Genomic DNA, 19,622 nt, shown 5'->3' on the forward strand with positions numbered 1-19,622 from the left:
GATATGGATTAAATTACTATGAATTATGTACAGGAGTATTCTAATGTTTCTAGCATGGCTATTATAAATACATAGAGATGTATATATATATCTGTGTAAATGCATATCCATACTTACATACTTTAATATTGCATGAACTTGTATGTTCCAGCATATTAATTAATTTATCTATCCCACCAGTTATTGAAATAATCATAACCAAACAATAAATGCAATTCCAATATATTTGAAATTTTTTCTGTAATGCCTAGTTTTCTATAGACCCTTATTTATTTTACATATGTGTGTGTGCGTGTGTGTGCGTGCGTGCAAGTAAAAATGCATGAATCAAACATGCACTCATAAGATCTTATATATATATTTATCTGTAAAGACAAAAAAATATACATATACAGCAACAAACACCCAGATGTACCCAAACACTTATAGATTTTTAGCATACATGTGTATCCTTAGCCTTACAGTATGTAAAGCTGTGTGTGCATATGAGTGAAAGGATTGTTGACGAATACACCTAAGGGGAATATAAAGAGACAGAAATAACCCAATACATAAATAATACCAGACTACAATAAACAAGAAACATAAAAACAGGAAAAGAACAATTTTCATCATGCAAGTCTTACACCAATAGCAAAGCCTGTTCTTCAAAAACACTTGCAGCCCAATCACAAGTACCACAAACATAAACAAACACAACATAAAAATATACTTCACAGCCAACAACTTTGAACAAACTGAAGCCAATTGCAACCACCAAAACTAAATCATCATGATCACCATCACATTTAACATCCATCTTCTCTACTGGCATGGGTTGACAGCAGAGGGTTTGACATGATCCAACAAGCCAAAAGACTAAATTGAGGTCTGTTTTGGTATGGTTTCTATGGCTGGGTGCCCTTCCTAATGCCAAATACTTTAGACTGTACTGGGCACTTTTTTGTGACACCATCACTAATAAGGTCATCAAATAACTTACGAAACAAAAAGAAGACCCATGACAAAGTGGGTGGCTTTATGCCAGGTATTGAGAAGCTAAAATATGATAGAGGGAAGGGCATGGGTATCTTGGATAGAAGAAATACATGACTATCCTGCATTATATAAAAGAGAGAGGAAGTAGCTGGAAAGATGACACTGATAGGGATGACAAGGCATCAAAAGCATACTCACAAGAAACAAGAATGTTAGTATAAGAAAGAATATGAACAAAGAATTGGGAAGGGTGAGTGGATATGTTCATCAAAGTGTGAGAGGAGATGGACAGATGGTTAGAAATGAGTGTAGAGGTGAATGTAGTGAATGGGACAAGGGTGGAGGTATGATCAATGGTAAATATCAGTATAGCAGAAGGAGATGAAGGAATAAGAGTGGCTCAGGAAGGAGAAAGATATAAATAGCAGTATAACCAACCTGTAGGAAGATCAGAAAATGTGTACATGATGTACATGCAGGGGTGAGTGAAGGTCATGAGGGAGAGATGTACAGTGACTGAGATGGATGTCAGGGGTACAAAGGGGTGGCAATGGAAAGTGGGAGTCAAAGGTGGGGAACCAGCAATGGTAAATATTCCAGGGTAGTGAGAATGATAACAGATAAGAGCAGATGTTAAAGACAAGGTAAAGGCAGTCCTAAGGTGTAGCTCATGGGAGGTATAGAAAATGGTAAGTGTTAGAAAATAAAGAAGGAAAGGATGATGTTGAGAATGAGAGACAGATTTTAAAAGAAAGCAGTTCCAGGAAAATGGAAGGTAACTGGCTGCACAAAGGGGGATGAAATATAAGCATATTCTGCTTTTATATGATTATGGCAGCTGAATTGTGCTATAGTAAGATGAGTGGAGGAATGGGTGTTATGAAGATAAAGGGTGAAGAAAGCTGGATGGGACAGACTAGGTGCAGGAGTAGGGTTCAGTGAGTGTATAAACATAAACATAATGCTTTTAGGACCTCACTTTCAGCAAAATAGATGGGTGTTCTCAAGCACATTGAGTTGCCAATCCTTTTGGTCCATCGTTATCTCCACCATGAGGCTCAGTATCTTAAGATACTTCACTACTTCATTCTACATTTCCTTGAGTCCTTCTCTTCCACAAGTTTCATCTACATATAGGGACTGGCACTTTATACAGCTGTTCTTATCCATACACATCACATGACAATACCAGTGCAATCTTTTCTCTTGCACACTACATCTGATTCCTCTTATGCCTAGCTTTCTCTGAACACAGCTGTACTTTGTCATACATACACACTGATATTACACATCCAAACAAGTTTCATTTCTTTCTAGTCTTCACATACCCTTCTTATTTGTGGCCCATGTCCCACCACCATTTAGCACTGCTCTGAGAGAAACCTTTTGTTACCATCAGAGGAAACTGCTCTCACAATTTTCTCCATCCTGTTCTTCTAGTAACAATACTTTCAGAACATCCTCCATCACTGCTAATTATGCAACCTAAGTAACAAAAACTATCAACTACTTCTAAGGATCATCCTAGACATTCAAGAAAATTTAATTCCCATATCTTCCACACATAGTGACCACTTTCTGTTAACCTTCCTTTAATCCCACTGCACATTTTGTACGTCCATAGCTTGCACTGAGTACTCCACATGGAATTTCTATCTACACCTTTTCTACATATTGAACCAAGACATTTTCCTCAAAGTGGTAGAATCCTGTCTGAAAAGAAAAACTGTAATCATAGTCCTAGCAATTTCAATTGCAACATCCCTCAATCAGGTCTCTAAATAGAAATTACCTCATGAGTAACATTATAGCAGAACAGGAACCATAAACATGACACCATCCACAGTCACAGAGAAGATACCTGGGCTAAATCTGACAGTTTGCATACAGGGACAAGAAAACACACTATCTCCTCCAAAAACAGAAGTTTTATAAAAAATCAAAAAATTTCAACAAGATTATGTTTGGGAGATAACAGTTTACTCATAGTAGCCACTCTCAAGATGGCTCTGGAATCTGGTATATGCATTCCTCATTGTGTCCTTGGGAAGATCTTCATACACCTCCTTGATTTTGGCCAAACAGCATGGCCTGTTGTTGCAGGCAGAGTAGTTGATGCCTTTCTCAACCATGCTCTACACAAAGTAAACCCTTAGGATTACATCATCATCATCATCATCATCATCATTTAGCGTCCGCTTTCCATGCTAGCATGGGTTGGACGGTTCAATTAGGGTCTGTGAAGCCAGAAGGCTGCATCAGGCCCAGTCTGATCTGGCAGTGTTTCTACGGCTGGATGCCCTTCCTAACGCCAACCACTCCGTGAGTGTAGTGGGTGCTTTTTACGTGCCACCCGCACAGGTGCCAGACGGAGCTGGCAAACAGCCACGAACGGATGGTGCTTTTACGTGCCACCGGAAAATTACAATTAGGAAAATTAGAAGGGCAGACATTGGGGCAGGTGAAGTCATAGAAATTCTCTGACAACCACTTCTGTCTCTTTCTGGAGGTATGGCAAGGAACCAAATTCTGTTGCCACATATAGTGGCCTTTCAACAGCAACCCTCTCCAAAAAGGGATTGACCTCAGTCTCCAGCAGCTTCACAGTCATCTGAATTGAACCTTAGATCCTGTTCAAAGATGTGGGGATGAATTCCAGCATGTGAACGCAATCAAAATGACTACAGTATCCCTTCCTGCTGGCCATGGCTTTGAAGTCTTTGTTGCAGCTGTTCATGTCACATCTCACAGCTTTTGCAGTGGTCACAGAGTATTGAGCAGCAGTCATGATGTTGGCATTTTGATATTCAGTGTGAATCATGATGATAATGGTAACTTTTTTCCAATATTCAGATGGCTTCCAGCCCTCGGTGCCAGCTAACTTTTTCTCAACTACAACTTTAATCCTTATGCTCTCTAGCACTGTTGAATGTTCACTAATACATCAGGCTGTTTCTAAAAAAAGGAGGCATAAAAAATGTCAAATTTAGCCCAAGCACCCTGTATACATATATTCAACTTCTAATCAGTTTAAAATATGATATTACCAACATACACAAACTTTTGACAATCCAAGGGAAAAATGACACTTCACAATCTAGATATACATAGGTAAACCATACAAGTTCAAAAATATTCTATTTAGTATTAACTGGAATTTATTGTCCCATGCACAACCAAGTAAACAACAAACCTTGACAACTCTGTACCACTGAATACTACCAAATTCTCTTTCTTAAGACCCAAATATTGAACTGCAACTCTGTGTTAGTATTTTCCTGCAAGCATAAAATCTTTAAAACCAAGATGTTTCGAATCTATAAATTTCTCCAACAACTAAATGTGATAATTATCTGCTCTTTCCTGTTCTGTAAATAATCTAGATATACAAAGTAACTCCCCCTACTAACAACTAGTAAGTTTACTTAACAAAGAGCTACAACAATTCTGTAATTATCCACTGCGATATCCATAAAATGATTCCACCTAATAGCATTTCTGTTGATGCATACACATAGAGGAATGAAGTTCCATGTTTACATGCCCTATTACAGGCCTATATACATCCTTCGTATCCTATTCAGAAAGGTGGTTGTGTGGTAAGAAGCTTGCTTCCCAACCACATGGTTCCGGGTTCAGTCCCACTGCATGACACTTTGGGCAAGTGTCTTCTACTATAGCCTCAGGCTGACCAAACCTTGTAAGTGGATTTGGTAGACAGATACTGAAAGAAACCCATCATATTTAAATGTTCTCTACACACAAGGGAAGGACAGTATGTTTACATTAGGGTAACAGCTGATTCATTCAAGAATCATTATTGCAACCATGTCACCAGCTTCAAGAAAATCATTCAACATCTTTGGTTGATTTTGTGTGGTGACTTAAGGAAGATTAAATTAAGTATAACATAACTTGGTCCATATTAAGGCATGCAAAACCATATTATATCATTGTGGTAATAATTACTGATATTATTACTATAACTATACATGTTATATTTACTACTGTTGCCTAGATTTTTTGTGCCACTGACAGCCAAACGTGTGAAGGCCACTGAAACTTCAAGGGTCCACTCCCATTCACTAATCACAACAAATATCTACTCACAGTTACCAATGAATTTTCTCGCTTTCCATTTGCATTCACATGTTCAGATATATCAGCCACTACAGTCATTCATTGTCTCAGCCAGCTATTTTCGATTTTTGGACTCCGTTCTTTCATCCATTCTGATTGTGGTGCTGCCTTCATGTCAGCTGAACTGAGACAATTCCTCCATGATAAAGGCATAGTGACCAGCAGGATAACCCTATACAATCCAGTGGGGAATGACCAGGTCAAAAGGCTCAATTCAACTTTATGGAAAGCCATTACTTTGGCACTGAAGTCTAAGGGATTTAGTGCAAGTCACTGGCAGCACATACTCCTTGATGCTCTGCAGGATGACCTCCTCAGTATGGTCATTAACATTATGCCTCACAAGAAGCTGTTCAGTTTTCACTGCTGCTCAACTTCTGGGACCTCACTTCCAGAATGGCTAGTGAAGGTTAGACCTGCGCTCCTGAAGACACAACAGCAATTCTCAAAATACAATCCAGCAATAGAAAAAGTTGAATTACAGAATGCAATCCACAGTGCACCCATGTATGTTTATTGAGTAGCAAGGAGAAAATGGTTTTGTTGAATCATCTGGCTCCAAGGGGAGATACACAATTCTCCGATACACCAGCTGAGCTTAATACCTCATCATGCAACCAGGAACTTGTGAACGATCTCAAAGCAGAAACACTGGCAGTTGAAACCGGAAGTGGTATTGATCCTGAAGAAGCCAACAGCTCATCATCATCATCATCGTTTAACGTCCGCTTTCCATGCTAGCATGGGTTGGACGATTTTGACTGAGGGCTGGTGAACCAGATGGTTGCACCAGTCTCCAATCTTGATTTGGCAGAGTTTCTACAGGTGGATGCCCTTCCTAATGCCAACCACTCCGAGAGTGTAGTGGGTGCTTTTTACGTGCCACCGGCATGAGAAGCTCAAAAGTTGATAATCCCGAGCAATCAAAAGCAGGTCAACAGTGTCTACACTGATACAACTTTAGAAGCCAAAAGGCTGGTCAACAACATCTACACTCATACAACTTGCAAAGTTGAAAGACGTAAACTATCTGGAATAGTATAATGCCCCATGTTATATTTTCATACCTAAGAACTTTATGAACTCACCTGGTAGTACTCAGATTCTTCAGCAGGGAAGAATGAGGTAATAATTACTGATGTTATTAGTATCACTATACACGTTACATTTACTACTGTTAATGTTATTAAAGCCACTTGAAAATAAACAAGACTTTGGAATATAAATGAGACTTTAGAATAAGAACAAGGTATAGAAATGGTATTTAAAGATGGCTGTCTGCTGACCAACCAGGTTCATGACTAAAGCTACTACTGACAGATACTGTGCTCTCATTCTTAGAAGATTAAAGCCTATTTACGGCCAATCTTTTCAGCCTCCTGTATTTATGAAACTGAGAATTGCTACACAACTACAATCATTTTCAGGAGATGCCGACTCTGTTCCGAAGAATCCCTGTGTATTCTGTGGACCAATGAGAAGATCATTAATAGAATTTCTGAGAGACTCTTAAGATGCTCACATGCATATGAATGCACTTTCACACAATGCAGTGGGAATGAATTTGAGTAACTGTTAACCTAATTAATAATCATAATTCACAAATTAAAGTACAGACAAATTAAATTTAGCTCTAACCTCCCCATTCTTATAAACACCAAGTAGCTACTTAATACACTATGTGAACATATGTGCATAAACCACACATGTGCATATGCTTATATCTTTGTGGATGTTTGTATGTGCCATACAACCTACATAAGGGCATTTATACATCCATATATGCTAACGGTTATATTTAATACTTTTTTAGCTGTATTGTGTATTCGGTTCATTTTTGCATGTTATTTTTTTATTACTGATCTTCTATTAAATGAAGTTATATCTTTTAATTTGCTGCTTTCCTTTACACAAACTGAGAAGATACCTTGTGGAACAGGCGTTTATTTTAACAAGTTATATCTAATTATCACCTGAAGAGACACATCTACATCAATGAATGTTTCTAAACCACTTGTTAAGTATCCCATCCATGAGGGATCGATGCAAGACAGATTGAAACAATTGTAGTGATTAATAAAAATTCTCATATCTTCCATGTTCTGTCATTCTCTTTAACGATATATATATATATAATATATATATATATATACACACACACACATATACATACATGTATATATCTATGTATGTGTCTTTGTGTCTATGTTTGTCCCCCAATCACTGCTTGACAACTGATGTTGATGTATTTGTATCCCCATAACTTAGCAGTTCAGCAAAAGACACCAGTAGAATAAAAGACACCAGTAGAATACTAGGCTTAAATAAAAAAAAGTCCTGGAGTCAATTTGTTCAACTAAAACCCTTCAAGACAGTGCTCCAGCATGGCCACAGTCAAATGACTGAAACAAGTAGAGACTAAAAAAAAAGTTTTAAAAATATATGTTACATTAAAGATACAACTATATTCCATTTTACACTTTTTATTAAAGATCTTTCATATTCTCATACCAATTTCTTGCAGTTAGTTTGAAATAGTAAAGTTCCTAAATCCATATTCAAGTACATATAAACATATACACACACACACACATCTATGCTCATACATATAACCATATGTACAGTCATGCATACACATACATACACATGTCAAACCATAATGGCATAAATATTACTAATAGTAGTAGTGACTACAGAACTATAACAAGAAAATAATGGAAAAGTCCAGAGTGCCAGAGTACAATATAATATTCAGTACAAAATGCAGAAAAATATATACTAGAATGTATGGGTCAATATCGGAAGAAATATTATCCAACTAAAATATAAGGGCAGTGATTACCATCCTAGTATTTAACAGTTGCAGCAACAATCAAAGGTAATATTAAATATGAACAAAAGCACTCAGAGAGCGCAAACCTCCGCCAAAGCAATACCAACATCCTTTCAACGATTAGCCAGAGATAATTTTTAAAACGAGAATATCTGAAATAAACTCAACTGCTCTCACAAACAAGAATACTAAAAATGAACTCGACCAATCTCAAAAATTAAGTAAAAAAAAATGGAAAAATAATCCAGAATCCTTGTCTGGCACCAAATTGATCCCAAGATCTAATCATTTCATGCAGTCACAAAACCAAACATCCCTGAAAGTTTCATCTAAATCCATCCAGCAGTTCTTGAGATATCTTGTCCACAGACAAACAAACAAACACAACTGAAAACAATACTGCTAAGGCAGAGGTAATAAGATAGAAGAACATTTTGAAACTATTTGATCTCTCTAAATGATACAGAATATTTTTTTGACATGAAGTATATTTAAATATACATATTAAATGTGTACGGGGAGGACCGAAGATGACAAATATCAATTTAACATGAATAAATTACTGAAATTGTAAAATTAAAATGATAGCAAAATGTTTACAAAGACAATAATAATGATTATAATGATGATAACAATAAAAATAGTTATAATAAACTATATTGTAATAAGAAAAAGAACAAATAAGATATGTAATAAGAGGAGCAGTTGTAATGGGTAGTAGATGTAATTTACTTAATAAACACAATTCAAACACTAGATGTTGGGCAAGGAGTTCATGGATAGGATAATGGAGTTATATCCAAAAATAAATATTGGATGTTCCTAAGTATACATGAAAATAAGATCTATACTGGTAGATTACCTATTAGTACATATTCTCACTCTACATTCAGTGAAAGCGACATGTGTCAATTCTATAAAATAAGCATGCCTACAACTGACAACAAATTTTTACACTTGCTAAGTAGATGCTGGTTATCATTCATAATAACAACCACTGCTTGACATATATATAGCTGAAAATTGTAACCTGCGATTTTGATTAGGAATAGCAGAATCAACAAAAGATCATTGGAATTTGAATATCACCTCAGCTAATGAAACAAGCAATTAAGTCTATCATTATTACGTGATGACACACAGAGATGCATCCCTTCACAAAGTTAGGAGTTGAATCTATGTAATACTTTTTACCATACATCTATATACATTTTTATTCATATCATTCCTATCCAGAAGACAAACCAATAGAGATCTTATAGTTACAGTAAGTGCTATTAATCAGAGGAGCCAGTCTATTTATCAGTATATCAGAGAATGGCTACTGGTGTGTTGAGAATTCTGATTAGTGGCAGAGTCTACATCAGTGCTCTTGTCTTCAAACAAACAGACTGTCTTTAACAGCATGTCAGTTTTGAATAATTTCTGACTCTTGAAATTATTTTCCCTTATCTGAAGTTGGTACCAATTACCACTAAATGTTTGGTCAACCCTCTCTGGAAGGGTTGAATGTTTCAATAAATCAAGAATTTATCTTGCATATTATTTAATATATCTTTATTTGACAGTACTGTTCAAATGCATGCCTTTGGTCACTCTAAGTTATTTTTCTTAGCTCATTTTTATTGCATTTCTGCAGTTTACTTAGGTGATAACTTGTTCTACTATTTTTGTACCCGAATGTTTCATCTGCTGAATGAAGATAAGATAGCACAATCACTGTGCTGAGGATATCTATTAAAGAAGAAACATGTATCCATATTTGTCCTTTTGTCTTCAGATAACCATATTGGTTTTTCCTTAATGGTATGTCAATTTTGGTGAATTATTGATTCTTGAGATTATCTCCCCTTCTCATTTGGAGTTCATACAAATTGTAACTGAGCTTTACCTTCTCAGGAAAAAGAGGCAGTTTCAACAAATAAAGAATTCATCCTTTATGTTATTTAATATATTCTTAATTGTCATTGTTGTTCAAATGTATGTCATTGCCCTTAGCTCATTTTCGTTTCATGTGTGTGTGTTTATATATATATATATATATATATATATATACATATATTATATATATATATATATATAAATATATTATATATATATATATATATATAATATATATATATATATATATATATATCATCATCATTTAACATCTGTTTTCCATGCTGGCATGGGTTAGACAGTTTGTGTGTGTGTGTGTGTGTTTATATGCATATATATATATATATCTGTATATATGAGGAGGGATATAATATCCAGACAGATACTAAATCTTGCAGAGCAAAAATGCCAAGGCTGGTCTCTTCTGACGGTGCATTTTTAGTAACCTTTCTTTAGCTCTCATCTGATGTTCCAGTTTATTTCTTGGCTACTGATAATAAGGAGAATAAAGAATTTGAACATTCAAACTTTATGCTTATTTCCAGTTAGTTTATTCATAATAATAGTCTGACATGTGTTTTGGTTGCACCAACTGCATATTGTTGCATGTTCATATGCAACGATTTATGCATTATTAGTACAATTTCTTCAGGGTATGACATTATTCGAAGAGCAATTTTCTTCTGCTGTTAGTTTGAATTAGACTTGGTTGTAGTACACCTTGACATTCTTCTGTGAGATGTTTTTCTCAACTGATTGTTTGGGAAAAATTCAGTAGCAGTAGCAGCAAAGTTTGTTAAAGTTAGCAACTGTTCTTGGCTAGACAGGGAGTGGTTACTTATAGAATATGTATTTTTGATTGATTCTACATACTTTATAGTTACAAGGCCATTTGATGGATTTCAGATTTGATTGTATTATTTGCATTAATAGAAGTAGTGGATAATTACTAAGCAGTAAGAACCACGTGGTTAAAAGAAATAATCAAGAACTATAAGATTACTAATTCTAACAACCTCAAGAAACTTAACCTGCAAGCAAAAGATATTATGGATAAATATGAATTAATTGACAGAACTGAACCATATGAACAAGAACTGCATACATTAACCTTAAAGATTATAAACCTAATTTCACAACAAACCCCACAGTTAGACACATTTGCCCCTCCAAATTAGGTTTAGGTAAAGTTAGTAAATACATCATCGATAAGTATATTCATACTCTTAAGAATACCATTAGATTAAAACTATGGTCTAGTTCATTAGAAGTAATTAAATGATTCAATAATATTCCTAATGAATTGCTGCAAATAGATATCTTGAATTATTACATTTCAATTAACCCTATTCAACTTAATAAAGCACTAATTTATGCAATGGATAACTCAGGGCGAAATAGAAATGTGGTAGATGTTATCTTAACAGCTAGAAAGTCAATCATTAAATTTGAAGATAAATATTGGATTAAGGAAGATCGGCCAGATATGTTGGACATAACGGTGGGTTCAATAGATTCAGTGCAAGTAATAGATTTAGTCAAAATCTATATACTAGCATGCATTAATAGGGAATTCGCTCGAGTTGGAGGAGAACTATATATAGAAATGATGTGCTTTTGTGCTTTTCACACTGACTAACCCTTCAAATAGAGATATAGAAAAATACAGAAAAAATTCTTCAAAAATTTAGATCTTAGCATATCGATTGAAGAGGAACATAATTCAGTAAACTTCGTAGATATAACACTGGATCTTAAATCAAATTTTCACTGACCATACCACAAATCCAACAAAAACCTCAAATATATAAATATAAGTAGTAACCACTCAGCTAGCATAATGACAAACTAGTGGAAAATATTTAAACCTGTATCTCTAATCTCTCTGCTAATGGAGAAATTTTAAAACTAAATATAGATTATTACAATACAGGTCTAGAAAAAGCTGGGTATAGGAAATTTTGTAAAACTAATAACATTGACGATAAACATAATACAGCCCAAATTAACTCAGGAGCCAACAATAATAATAGGATGGTTAGTTCTGATAACAAAACTAAAGTCCATGGAAATGAAACTAAAGTGGATAGGAAAATTAGAAATAAGGATATGGTTAATGATTGTAACAAACATATAAATAAAAACTATAACCCTAATAAGGGAAGACTGATGTCAAACCACAACAATCTAAAGATTGATAACAAAATACAACGTTCTAATAATGTAAAGAGCTGTAACAATGACTTTAACACCTGGTACAGTCAAAACATGTGTTGGACTATTATTATGAATAAACTAACTGGAAATAAACATAAAGTTTGAATGTTCAAATTCTTCATTCTCTTTATTATCAATATTACATATATATATATATATATATGAAATGAGGGATGTCCATTCATTTTCAACGTGTTTGTATACACACACACACGTGTATATCTATGTATATATGAATGTATGCATGTTTGCTTGTATGTATTTTAATTTCATCTTCATTTCTTTGCTCTGTTGGTACTCTTGCCAGTACCCTTGTTGGGACATTCTAAATCAAAATATATTTGTACATTAGTTGAAAGTGGCAAAATATGAATGTTAGTAATATAATTATAATCAAAGCAGAAAAAGATTGTTACTGTCAAAATAGAGGTGGAGGTGAAAATGAGATGTATAGTTACCTTGCCTGTCTACTTCTTTCTTAGACTGTGCAAGGTCATCGAATTGCCCTTGTAAAACTTGAAATGATGCCCGAATTTCACTTATTTCTTTGTCCTTTTCTTCAATAGCTTCATACACAGATTTCTTGCCCTCTGCTATTGCCAGCTCTCGGTCCTTCTCTAGCTGCTCAATAACTTCTCTGGCTTGTTTGATTTGGTTCTGAAGCCTATTTATTTCAGTGCTGCTATTGGACTATATAATAAAAAAGAAAATGTTTGCTAAAAAGATATATATATATATATATATATATATATATATATCATCATCATCATCATCATCATCATTTAACGTCCTAATCCATGGGTTGGACAGTTTGACTGAGCTGGCATGTTGGAAGGCTGCACCAGACTCCAGTCTGATTTGGCATGGTTTTCTATGGCTGGTTGCCCTTCCTAATGCCAACCACTCCAAGAGTGTAATGGGTGTCATTTGCATGACACTGGGGTGCTTTTATGTGCCACCGGCACAAGTACAATTTGCATGACACTAGTATCTGTCACAACTGTGATTTTGCTTGACTTGATGGCTCTTCTTCTCAAGCATGACATAACGCCAAAGGTCTCAGTCATTACCCCCATGAAGTTTATATTAAGAAAAATGTTTTAAAGATAACTAATGAATTTGAAACAATTTTTAGAAATTCATGAAAAGAATTTAACAAATTTTACTGATTTTTTTTTTGAAAGTTAGTAAAAGCACTAGATAAAAATAAAATAAAATAAAAAAGATAAACATGAAGAATACTAAACTTATCAATGATAAAAACAGAATGTATCAATTTAAAAATATTCTATAAACTCATACAGTAAGGTGACATGATCTTAAATGGTGAGGTGAATTAACCTTAAATGAACTAAAAACAAAATGAAGCACTGTTTAGAACTAAACACAGTCGTTTTTTTTAATATTCAGAGAACATAAAGGCGACAAGCTGGCAGAAACGTTAACACACCAGACGAAATGCTTAGTGGTATTTCATCTGTCTTTATGTTCTGAGTTCAAATTCTGCCATGGTCAACTTTGCCTTTCATCCTTTCGGAGTCGATAAATTAAGTACCAGTTGTGTACTGGGGTCAATCTAATCAACTTCCCCCCTACCCCAAACTTTCGGGCCTTGTACCTAGAGTAGAAAAGAATATTCAGAGAACATAAATCGACCAGTAGAGCAAGATATATCTTCAAAAGATAAAAATGCATTCTATCAAGGAAATATTTCAAACTAACAACTAGGAACTATCTAAAGAAAACAGAGCTCATTAAAATACATTTATGAAAACAATCAATAAATCTCAAACACTTAAGTTTGGAAGTTTGAAATTTGTGCACTGATGATTAATAAATGAGATTATGTACAATTGTTATGTTGTGTGGCTAAGGCAATTATTATCTGAAAATTGAGAATGTGCTGGTGGTACGTAAAAAGCACCATCCGATCGTGGCCATTTGCCAGCCTCGTCTGGTACCTGTCGCGGTGGCACGTAAAAAGCACCCACTACACTCACAGAGTGGTTGGCGTTAGGAAGGGCATCCAGCCGTAGAAACATTGCCAGATCAGACTGGGCCTGGTGCAGCCTTCTGGCCTCCCAGACCCCAGTTGAACCGTCCAACCTATGCTAGCATGGAAAGCGGATGCTAAACGACGATGATGATGATGAAAGCAGAATGGAAATACAATCTTAAACATTAGGCAAAGAAAAAGGAAGATCTATTCCTCTTCTTTGAGAAGTATTTCAATGTAAGTCAATACTTAAACTTTGTAGAGAGTCAGCTGATTGGAGCTAAAGTATTTTCTCACTCTTTGGGCCGTAATTACAAAGTGAACCAGAAAAATAAAGTCTGTTGGTAATTTCTATCCTTAGTAAATAATAGTATTTTAATCTAACAAAAAAATAGCCCCTACAAAAAAATGTACTAAGTTGATAAAATTATTGTAGCACTTCTGACAGTGTTTTCTTACATATATTCAATCCTGATGCTCATTCATTGGTATCTTAGTGTTGTAAAAAAAAAAAGCAAACAGTATAACAGTAGTAAAATATAAATCTATAACCACAAAAGTTTAGCATCCTGTTTGTCAGTTGTTCTCAATTATGTAAAGAATGCTAATTGAAGCAGAAACAGATCAAAGAATAACAGAAATAAACACTGCTGAATAATTAAAATTTGTGTAAGTTAGATAACAGTTGAAGGCAAAACGACCAAATAATTGATCTTTGCATTGAGCCAACACAGTTGAGCAAGAGTATCCAACTGTCCTAGTAAAAGTTCAGAGTGCCCTTTATATTTCCTATCTCAAATGAATATATTAAGAAAAGCAAGCTCCTTGCTCATAAGGATTTTGATTATAAGTTCCAACTAACAAATAAGTAAATAAAATGAAAATGTTTCCATCTATATTTTCCTTAAAACAGATAAGTAAATGATGGTTGGTTATTGTTGCTAATCTACACATTTTCACTCCCTGTTATAAACAGCACATCTTAATTTAATATTTACATAGATTTACCCAAGCAAGACAAATATTTTTAGAGATATCTATTACCGTCAAATGGGCTTCTTCAATCTTTTTCAACTGTGTTTTCAAATTGTCATTCTCTTCGCAGAGTACAATAGTACGTTCTTTGTTATTTTTTATGGTTTCACGGCATTTACCCAGCAAATTTTCAAGGCGTTTAACCTGAAGATATTCATAAAGATATAGAAATTAGTATTTTATTTTAACCAACATAACTAAAACTGCTTACATCCAATGAAGAAAATTAATGATATTTAAAATGAATTGATTTCAATATTTGAAAAAACTAAATTCCTTCTTAGTAGGTTTCAAAGAATAGCTGTATCAGATCTAAAACTTTTTTCATTCATGACCCCATTTTTCATTATGAGATTTTTTGTGACCCCCAAGTATTAAATATGAAATAAAACATACAAATAAATACACAACTCATTTGTTTTTTTACTGAACAATATACATATAAAAATGTAGTTATATTGTTTGTCAGAATAAAAGTAGTTACAGGATTTGTTTGTGACAGATGTGCTTGTTTTTTGCTGCATAACAAATTAAACCTTGGTGTAATATTTGACACTGTTGGACGTAAAGCATCTTCCACATTTTTCAGCATTGAACAATATTTGGTTTTAATAAGGGTTAAAGCTGAAAAACTCGATTCACATAGGTATGTGGTGCTAAATGACATTTATGGAATATACTATGCTTCGCTACTTCCTAACAGATCAATATCATCAGCAAAGTGCAGGTTGGAAATGGGCCATCCTCCAATGGAAACAGAAAGATGGAAGTCTCGGAGTGCCTCCTGCATGATGTTCTCCAGAATGATGTTGAAAAACATTGGCAAAAGTAGACATCCTTGTCGAACATGCAATATATATAAAACAATGGGTCTAATTAATCACCCCAGCAAAGAAATACCAAGAATTCTGCTAAACAGACTTAAGGGGAAGGTAGAAAAAAATCCTTGCAAAAGAACAGGAAATATTTAAGCTGAAAAGGAGTACTGTGGAGCAGATATTTAACATCAGACTACTAGCTAAGAAACATCTACAGTATCAATGTGACCTCTATCACAACATCATCAACTTCAAAAAGGCCTTGGCCCAAGTTTGGTATGATGGGTTGTGGCAGGTAAAGAAGAATAACAACTTCAACAACAACCCCATCAAAGTAATCCAAATACTGTATGGAAACTCAAACAGTGCAGTTCTCCTGAACAACTACATCAGGGAATTCTTGAGGAGAACAGCAGGTTTTCAACAAGGATGTCTCCTCTCTCTACAGTATTTTTCAACATTAAGTGCCATATTAATTTGTTTCTTAAACTTGAAAAACTTTTTAATTACTAATCTGAAAAGTTATTCCATTCGCATTAATAAGCCAAACATTTAAGTATAAAATTATACAAATCAGACAAATAAAAACCCCACAAAAGATGATGATAATAATTAATGCATGATATTCAAAACATCTAAATACTATAACAAGTTTACTACAATGTAGTTTATAGACCAGTGATGACATTATTGTGACATAATTTGTTCTTAATAGAGAGAAACAAAATTATTATGAGTAATAATGACAAAAAGGTTTTTTGACTGAGATGTTTCTGAATGTTTGTAATGTCAATAATCAGCACAACAGTTGTAACCATAAATAATTGAAAAGACAAGATAACTGAAACTCTGTTATATTGTATCAAAGTCAAATTAGCATCAGATGTTTAACATTCCACATTAGAGCAGCAAATAAGCAGCACATATAACTATCTGCACATCTAGAACCACCAAAGTCACATACTAACAGGAGAAAAAATGCTGCAAAATCTTAAAAAATTCCAACAAAATGTCAAATAAATGTTAAATTACAGTGTAACGAATTTAAAATATTACCTTCTCATGAAGTGCTGAAATACTTTCTACTGGTTTTTCATTACCTACAGCAGAAGCAGTTTCTTTGCTTTGGTTGTAATTTTCTACAGAGATATCTTTTCCTTCTTTAAGAAGCCTGACCTGTTGTGAAAAACACAGTAATTACTCTTTTTATGGTTCCATACACTGTAGTTGTACTAGTATATCACCACCATCAATTACACAGATCACTTGTAAAGAAATTACAGAAATGACATATTTAACTCCACTCTACAAAAATAAATCATAATAGGTTGACAGAAATAATAAATAACTATTACTACAGTGATAATATCTATGCTGTATTGCTTTTGTTCCTTCCAGTTTAAGCATAGCTAAAGGTATTCCAGCTGTGAGTATCCTATTCACATGATCCAAAGAATTAATTTACATACTGAAGGTGGTCTGGCTGTTGCCAAAAGAAGTTTTCTGACATTATCTACCAACTTCTGTTGGAAGATAAAGCCAGGAAACTTTTTTGACAACAACTTTACTGCTATATAATCATTAATTCAATTTCTATATTGTAAAAATTGTTTAGAGATATAGCTAAATACCTTAATTTGACAGACTGGCAAGCCTACTTCTTGTTAAGTAGTTAGCAATAATACCAAAATTCAATAGCAAAAATGGAAATAATATGTAAATATAAAAATGTTCAGAACTCATCTTCCATGTAATTCCATGTTAAAAATAAATTAATACACTATAAGATTATGTTCATGTAGCTGTGCAAATGTGTATGACAGAAAGAGAGAATGAGATATATTGCTGCATAGTAATGAAAGAGAATGTAAATGTTTATCAACTACTAGCAGTATTGCCCGGCTCGTGCGCTTGTGCGTTCTATGCACGTGCGAATTAAGTTAAACTTGGATGAAGTTCAATCAAAATTCAATTATTTTGGTTTTAAAATCAAGCATTTAATGCCCTCTATTTTTGTGCTTATGTGTTCCATTTCCTCAATAGGAAGTACGTAGTAGCGTTTCATAAATTTTTGTTGATCAAATAAATGCATTGTTGAATTATTCTTTTAGATTAGTATTTCTCAACGGGAATTTCAGGGGAGAGTTTCAGGGAGTCGCTGGCGATGTATCGTGATGATCAAAAATCGGCCTGCTAAAATTTGGTTAAAGTGATTCAAACTGCAGACTCAACACAAAATGGTCACATTTAATTCAAAGCATTAAAAATGTTATGAAAACAATTAGTATGTGTTCACAAAGTCCAAACGATTAATACGAAAAAGCCCTCCAGGCTACATCCCAAAAATTCATTTCTTTGCCAAATTTCTACAATGTTTACAGCGATTCGTTTTTATATCTTGATTTTTGATTTTTCATGCAATTTACGCATTTTCGCATTTAATGATACAGCAAAGAAAGAGGCTTGGAAATGCCATTATGAAAGGCTGCTAAATGCGGAGAATGAAAGGGAAGAGAGTCTGCCAAATGTTGACCCAAATGAAGGACCAGCTATCTGAATCAACAATATTTTGATAGATAAAGCAATCAAGTATATGAAGACAGGGAAAACTCCCCCCCCCCACCGCCTGTCAGGAATTACTGCTGAAATGCTTAAAATAATCTGGCAGAGTAGGATATAGACTTGTCTCCCATATAGTTAATCGGGTTGTCCACAAGAGTCATACCCAAGGATTGGTGTAGCAGCATTATAGTCAACTGCTATAAAGGTAAAGGTGACGTCTTAGACAGAAATAATTACAGAGGCATCAAATTGGTGGACCATGTCACAGAATGGGCCATAGCTTGATTACTTAGGAAGTGACTTCATTATCTATCTATGTAAACACAGTTTCGTCTTCCATGCTGTATGTTAGAGAAAAAAACTTAAGATCCCTATGCTCAATCCAACACTCCTTCTTTCTCCCTTCTCCCTCTCTTTCACACTGATTTATTATTGTCATTTATTCACTCATTTATCTAATTTTGTCACAGTTTTGCCAACCAAAACTCTTGGTTATAGCTCTAGTTAAGAATGCAAATGCCCAATTCTATCTCATTATTATTACTATTCTTTCACACCGGGAGCCTGAGTTTTTGCTGTTTCGCAGTGCACCCACCCACCATCTCTACTGGAAGTCTTTATCCTCTGACCTCTATCGGATGTCTCTCCCATGAACACCTCCAAAGGCTTAATGTTCCCCCATCCCTACTTAGGGTTTATTTCCTATGTAATGTAGTGATTATGTAGCATATAAACTGATAGTGTAGTGTATGCAGGTTGAAGGCTATTGTATGTTCATGAGTTCTGCCAAATGCAAGCTTTCTTTTCAGGTACATGACGCTGCTGTCCCCTATCCCAGGGTCTCATGGGCCCACACCTCCCACACCCTCAAAGTTGGCACACAATGTTGGTACACTGAAAGGTAGGTCTGGTGAGATTGTTGAGATGCTTGAATGGAGATGTGTAGATTTGTGCAGCATCCAAGAAGTAAAGTGGAGAGGAAGTTCTGCTAGGTTCCTCACAGGCAAAGAACATAGGTGTAAGATTTTCTGAGCAGGGAACACTGACGGGGTTGGGGGCGTGGGTATACTTCTTGTGGAAAAATGATATAGCACAACTAATGCTATATTCCTGGTTAGGCAACTACAGGAGAAATATCTGGCCAAAAATAAACCCCTGTACC

At 34.7% G+C, this 19,622-nt stretch overlaps 1 protein-coding gene across 7 annotated transcripts in view; it reads right to left on the reverse strand.

The window, feature by feature from the left end:
* Positions 1-19,622, reverse strand: part of LOC115216756 (golgin subfamily A member 4) — a 158,989-nt gene that overhangs the window by 95,600 nt on the left and 43,767 nt on the right. For all 7 annotated transcript variants that reach the window (XM_029786316.2, XM_029786315.2, XM_029786314.2 and 4 more), the window contains exons 6-8: positions 16,955-17,074; positions 15,090-15,224; positions 12,508-12,739 (exon numbers count right to left, since the gene is read on the reverse strand). In XM_029786316.2, coding sequence (XP_029642176.1) covers positions 12,508-12,739; positions 15,090-15,224; positions 16,955-17,074 — 487 coding nt within the window. The remainder of the gene's footprint in view (positions 1-12,507; positions 12,740-15,089; positions 15,225-16,954; positions 17,075-19,622) is intronic.

Source organism: Octopus sinensis, linkage group LG10 (assembly GCF_006345805.1).
Source record: "Octopus sinensis linkage group LG10, ASM634580v1, whole genome shotgun sequence".
Classification (NCBI taxonomy): Eukaryota; Metazoa; Mollusca; class Cephalopoda; order Octopoda; family Octopodidae; genus Octopus; species Octopus sinensis.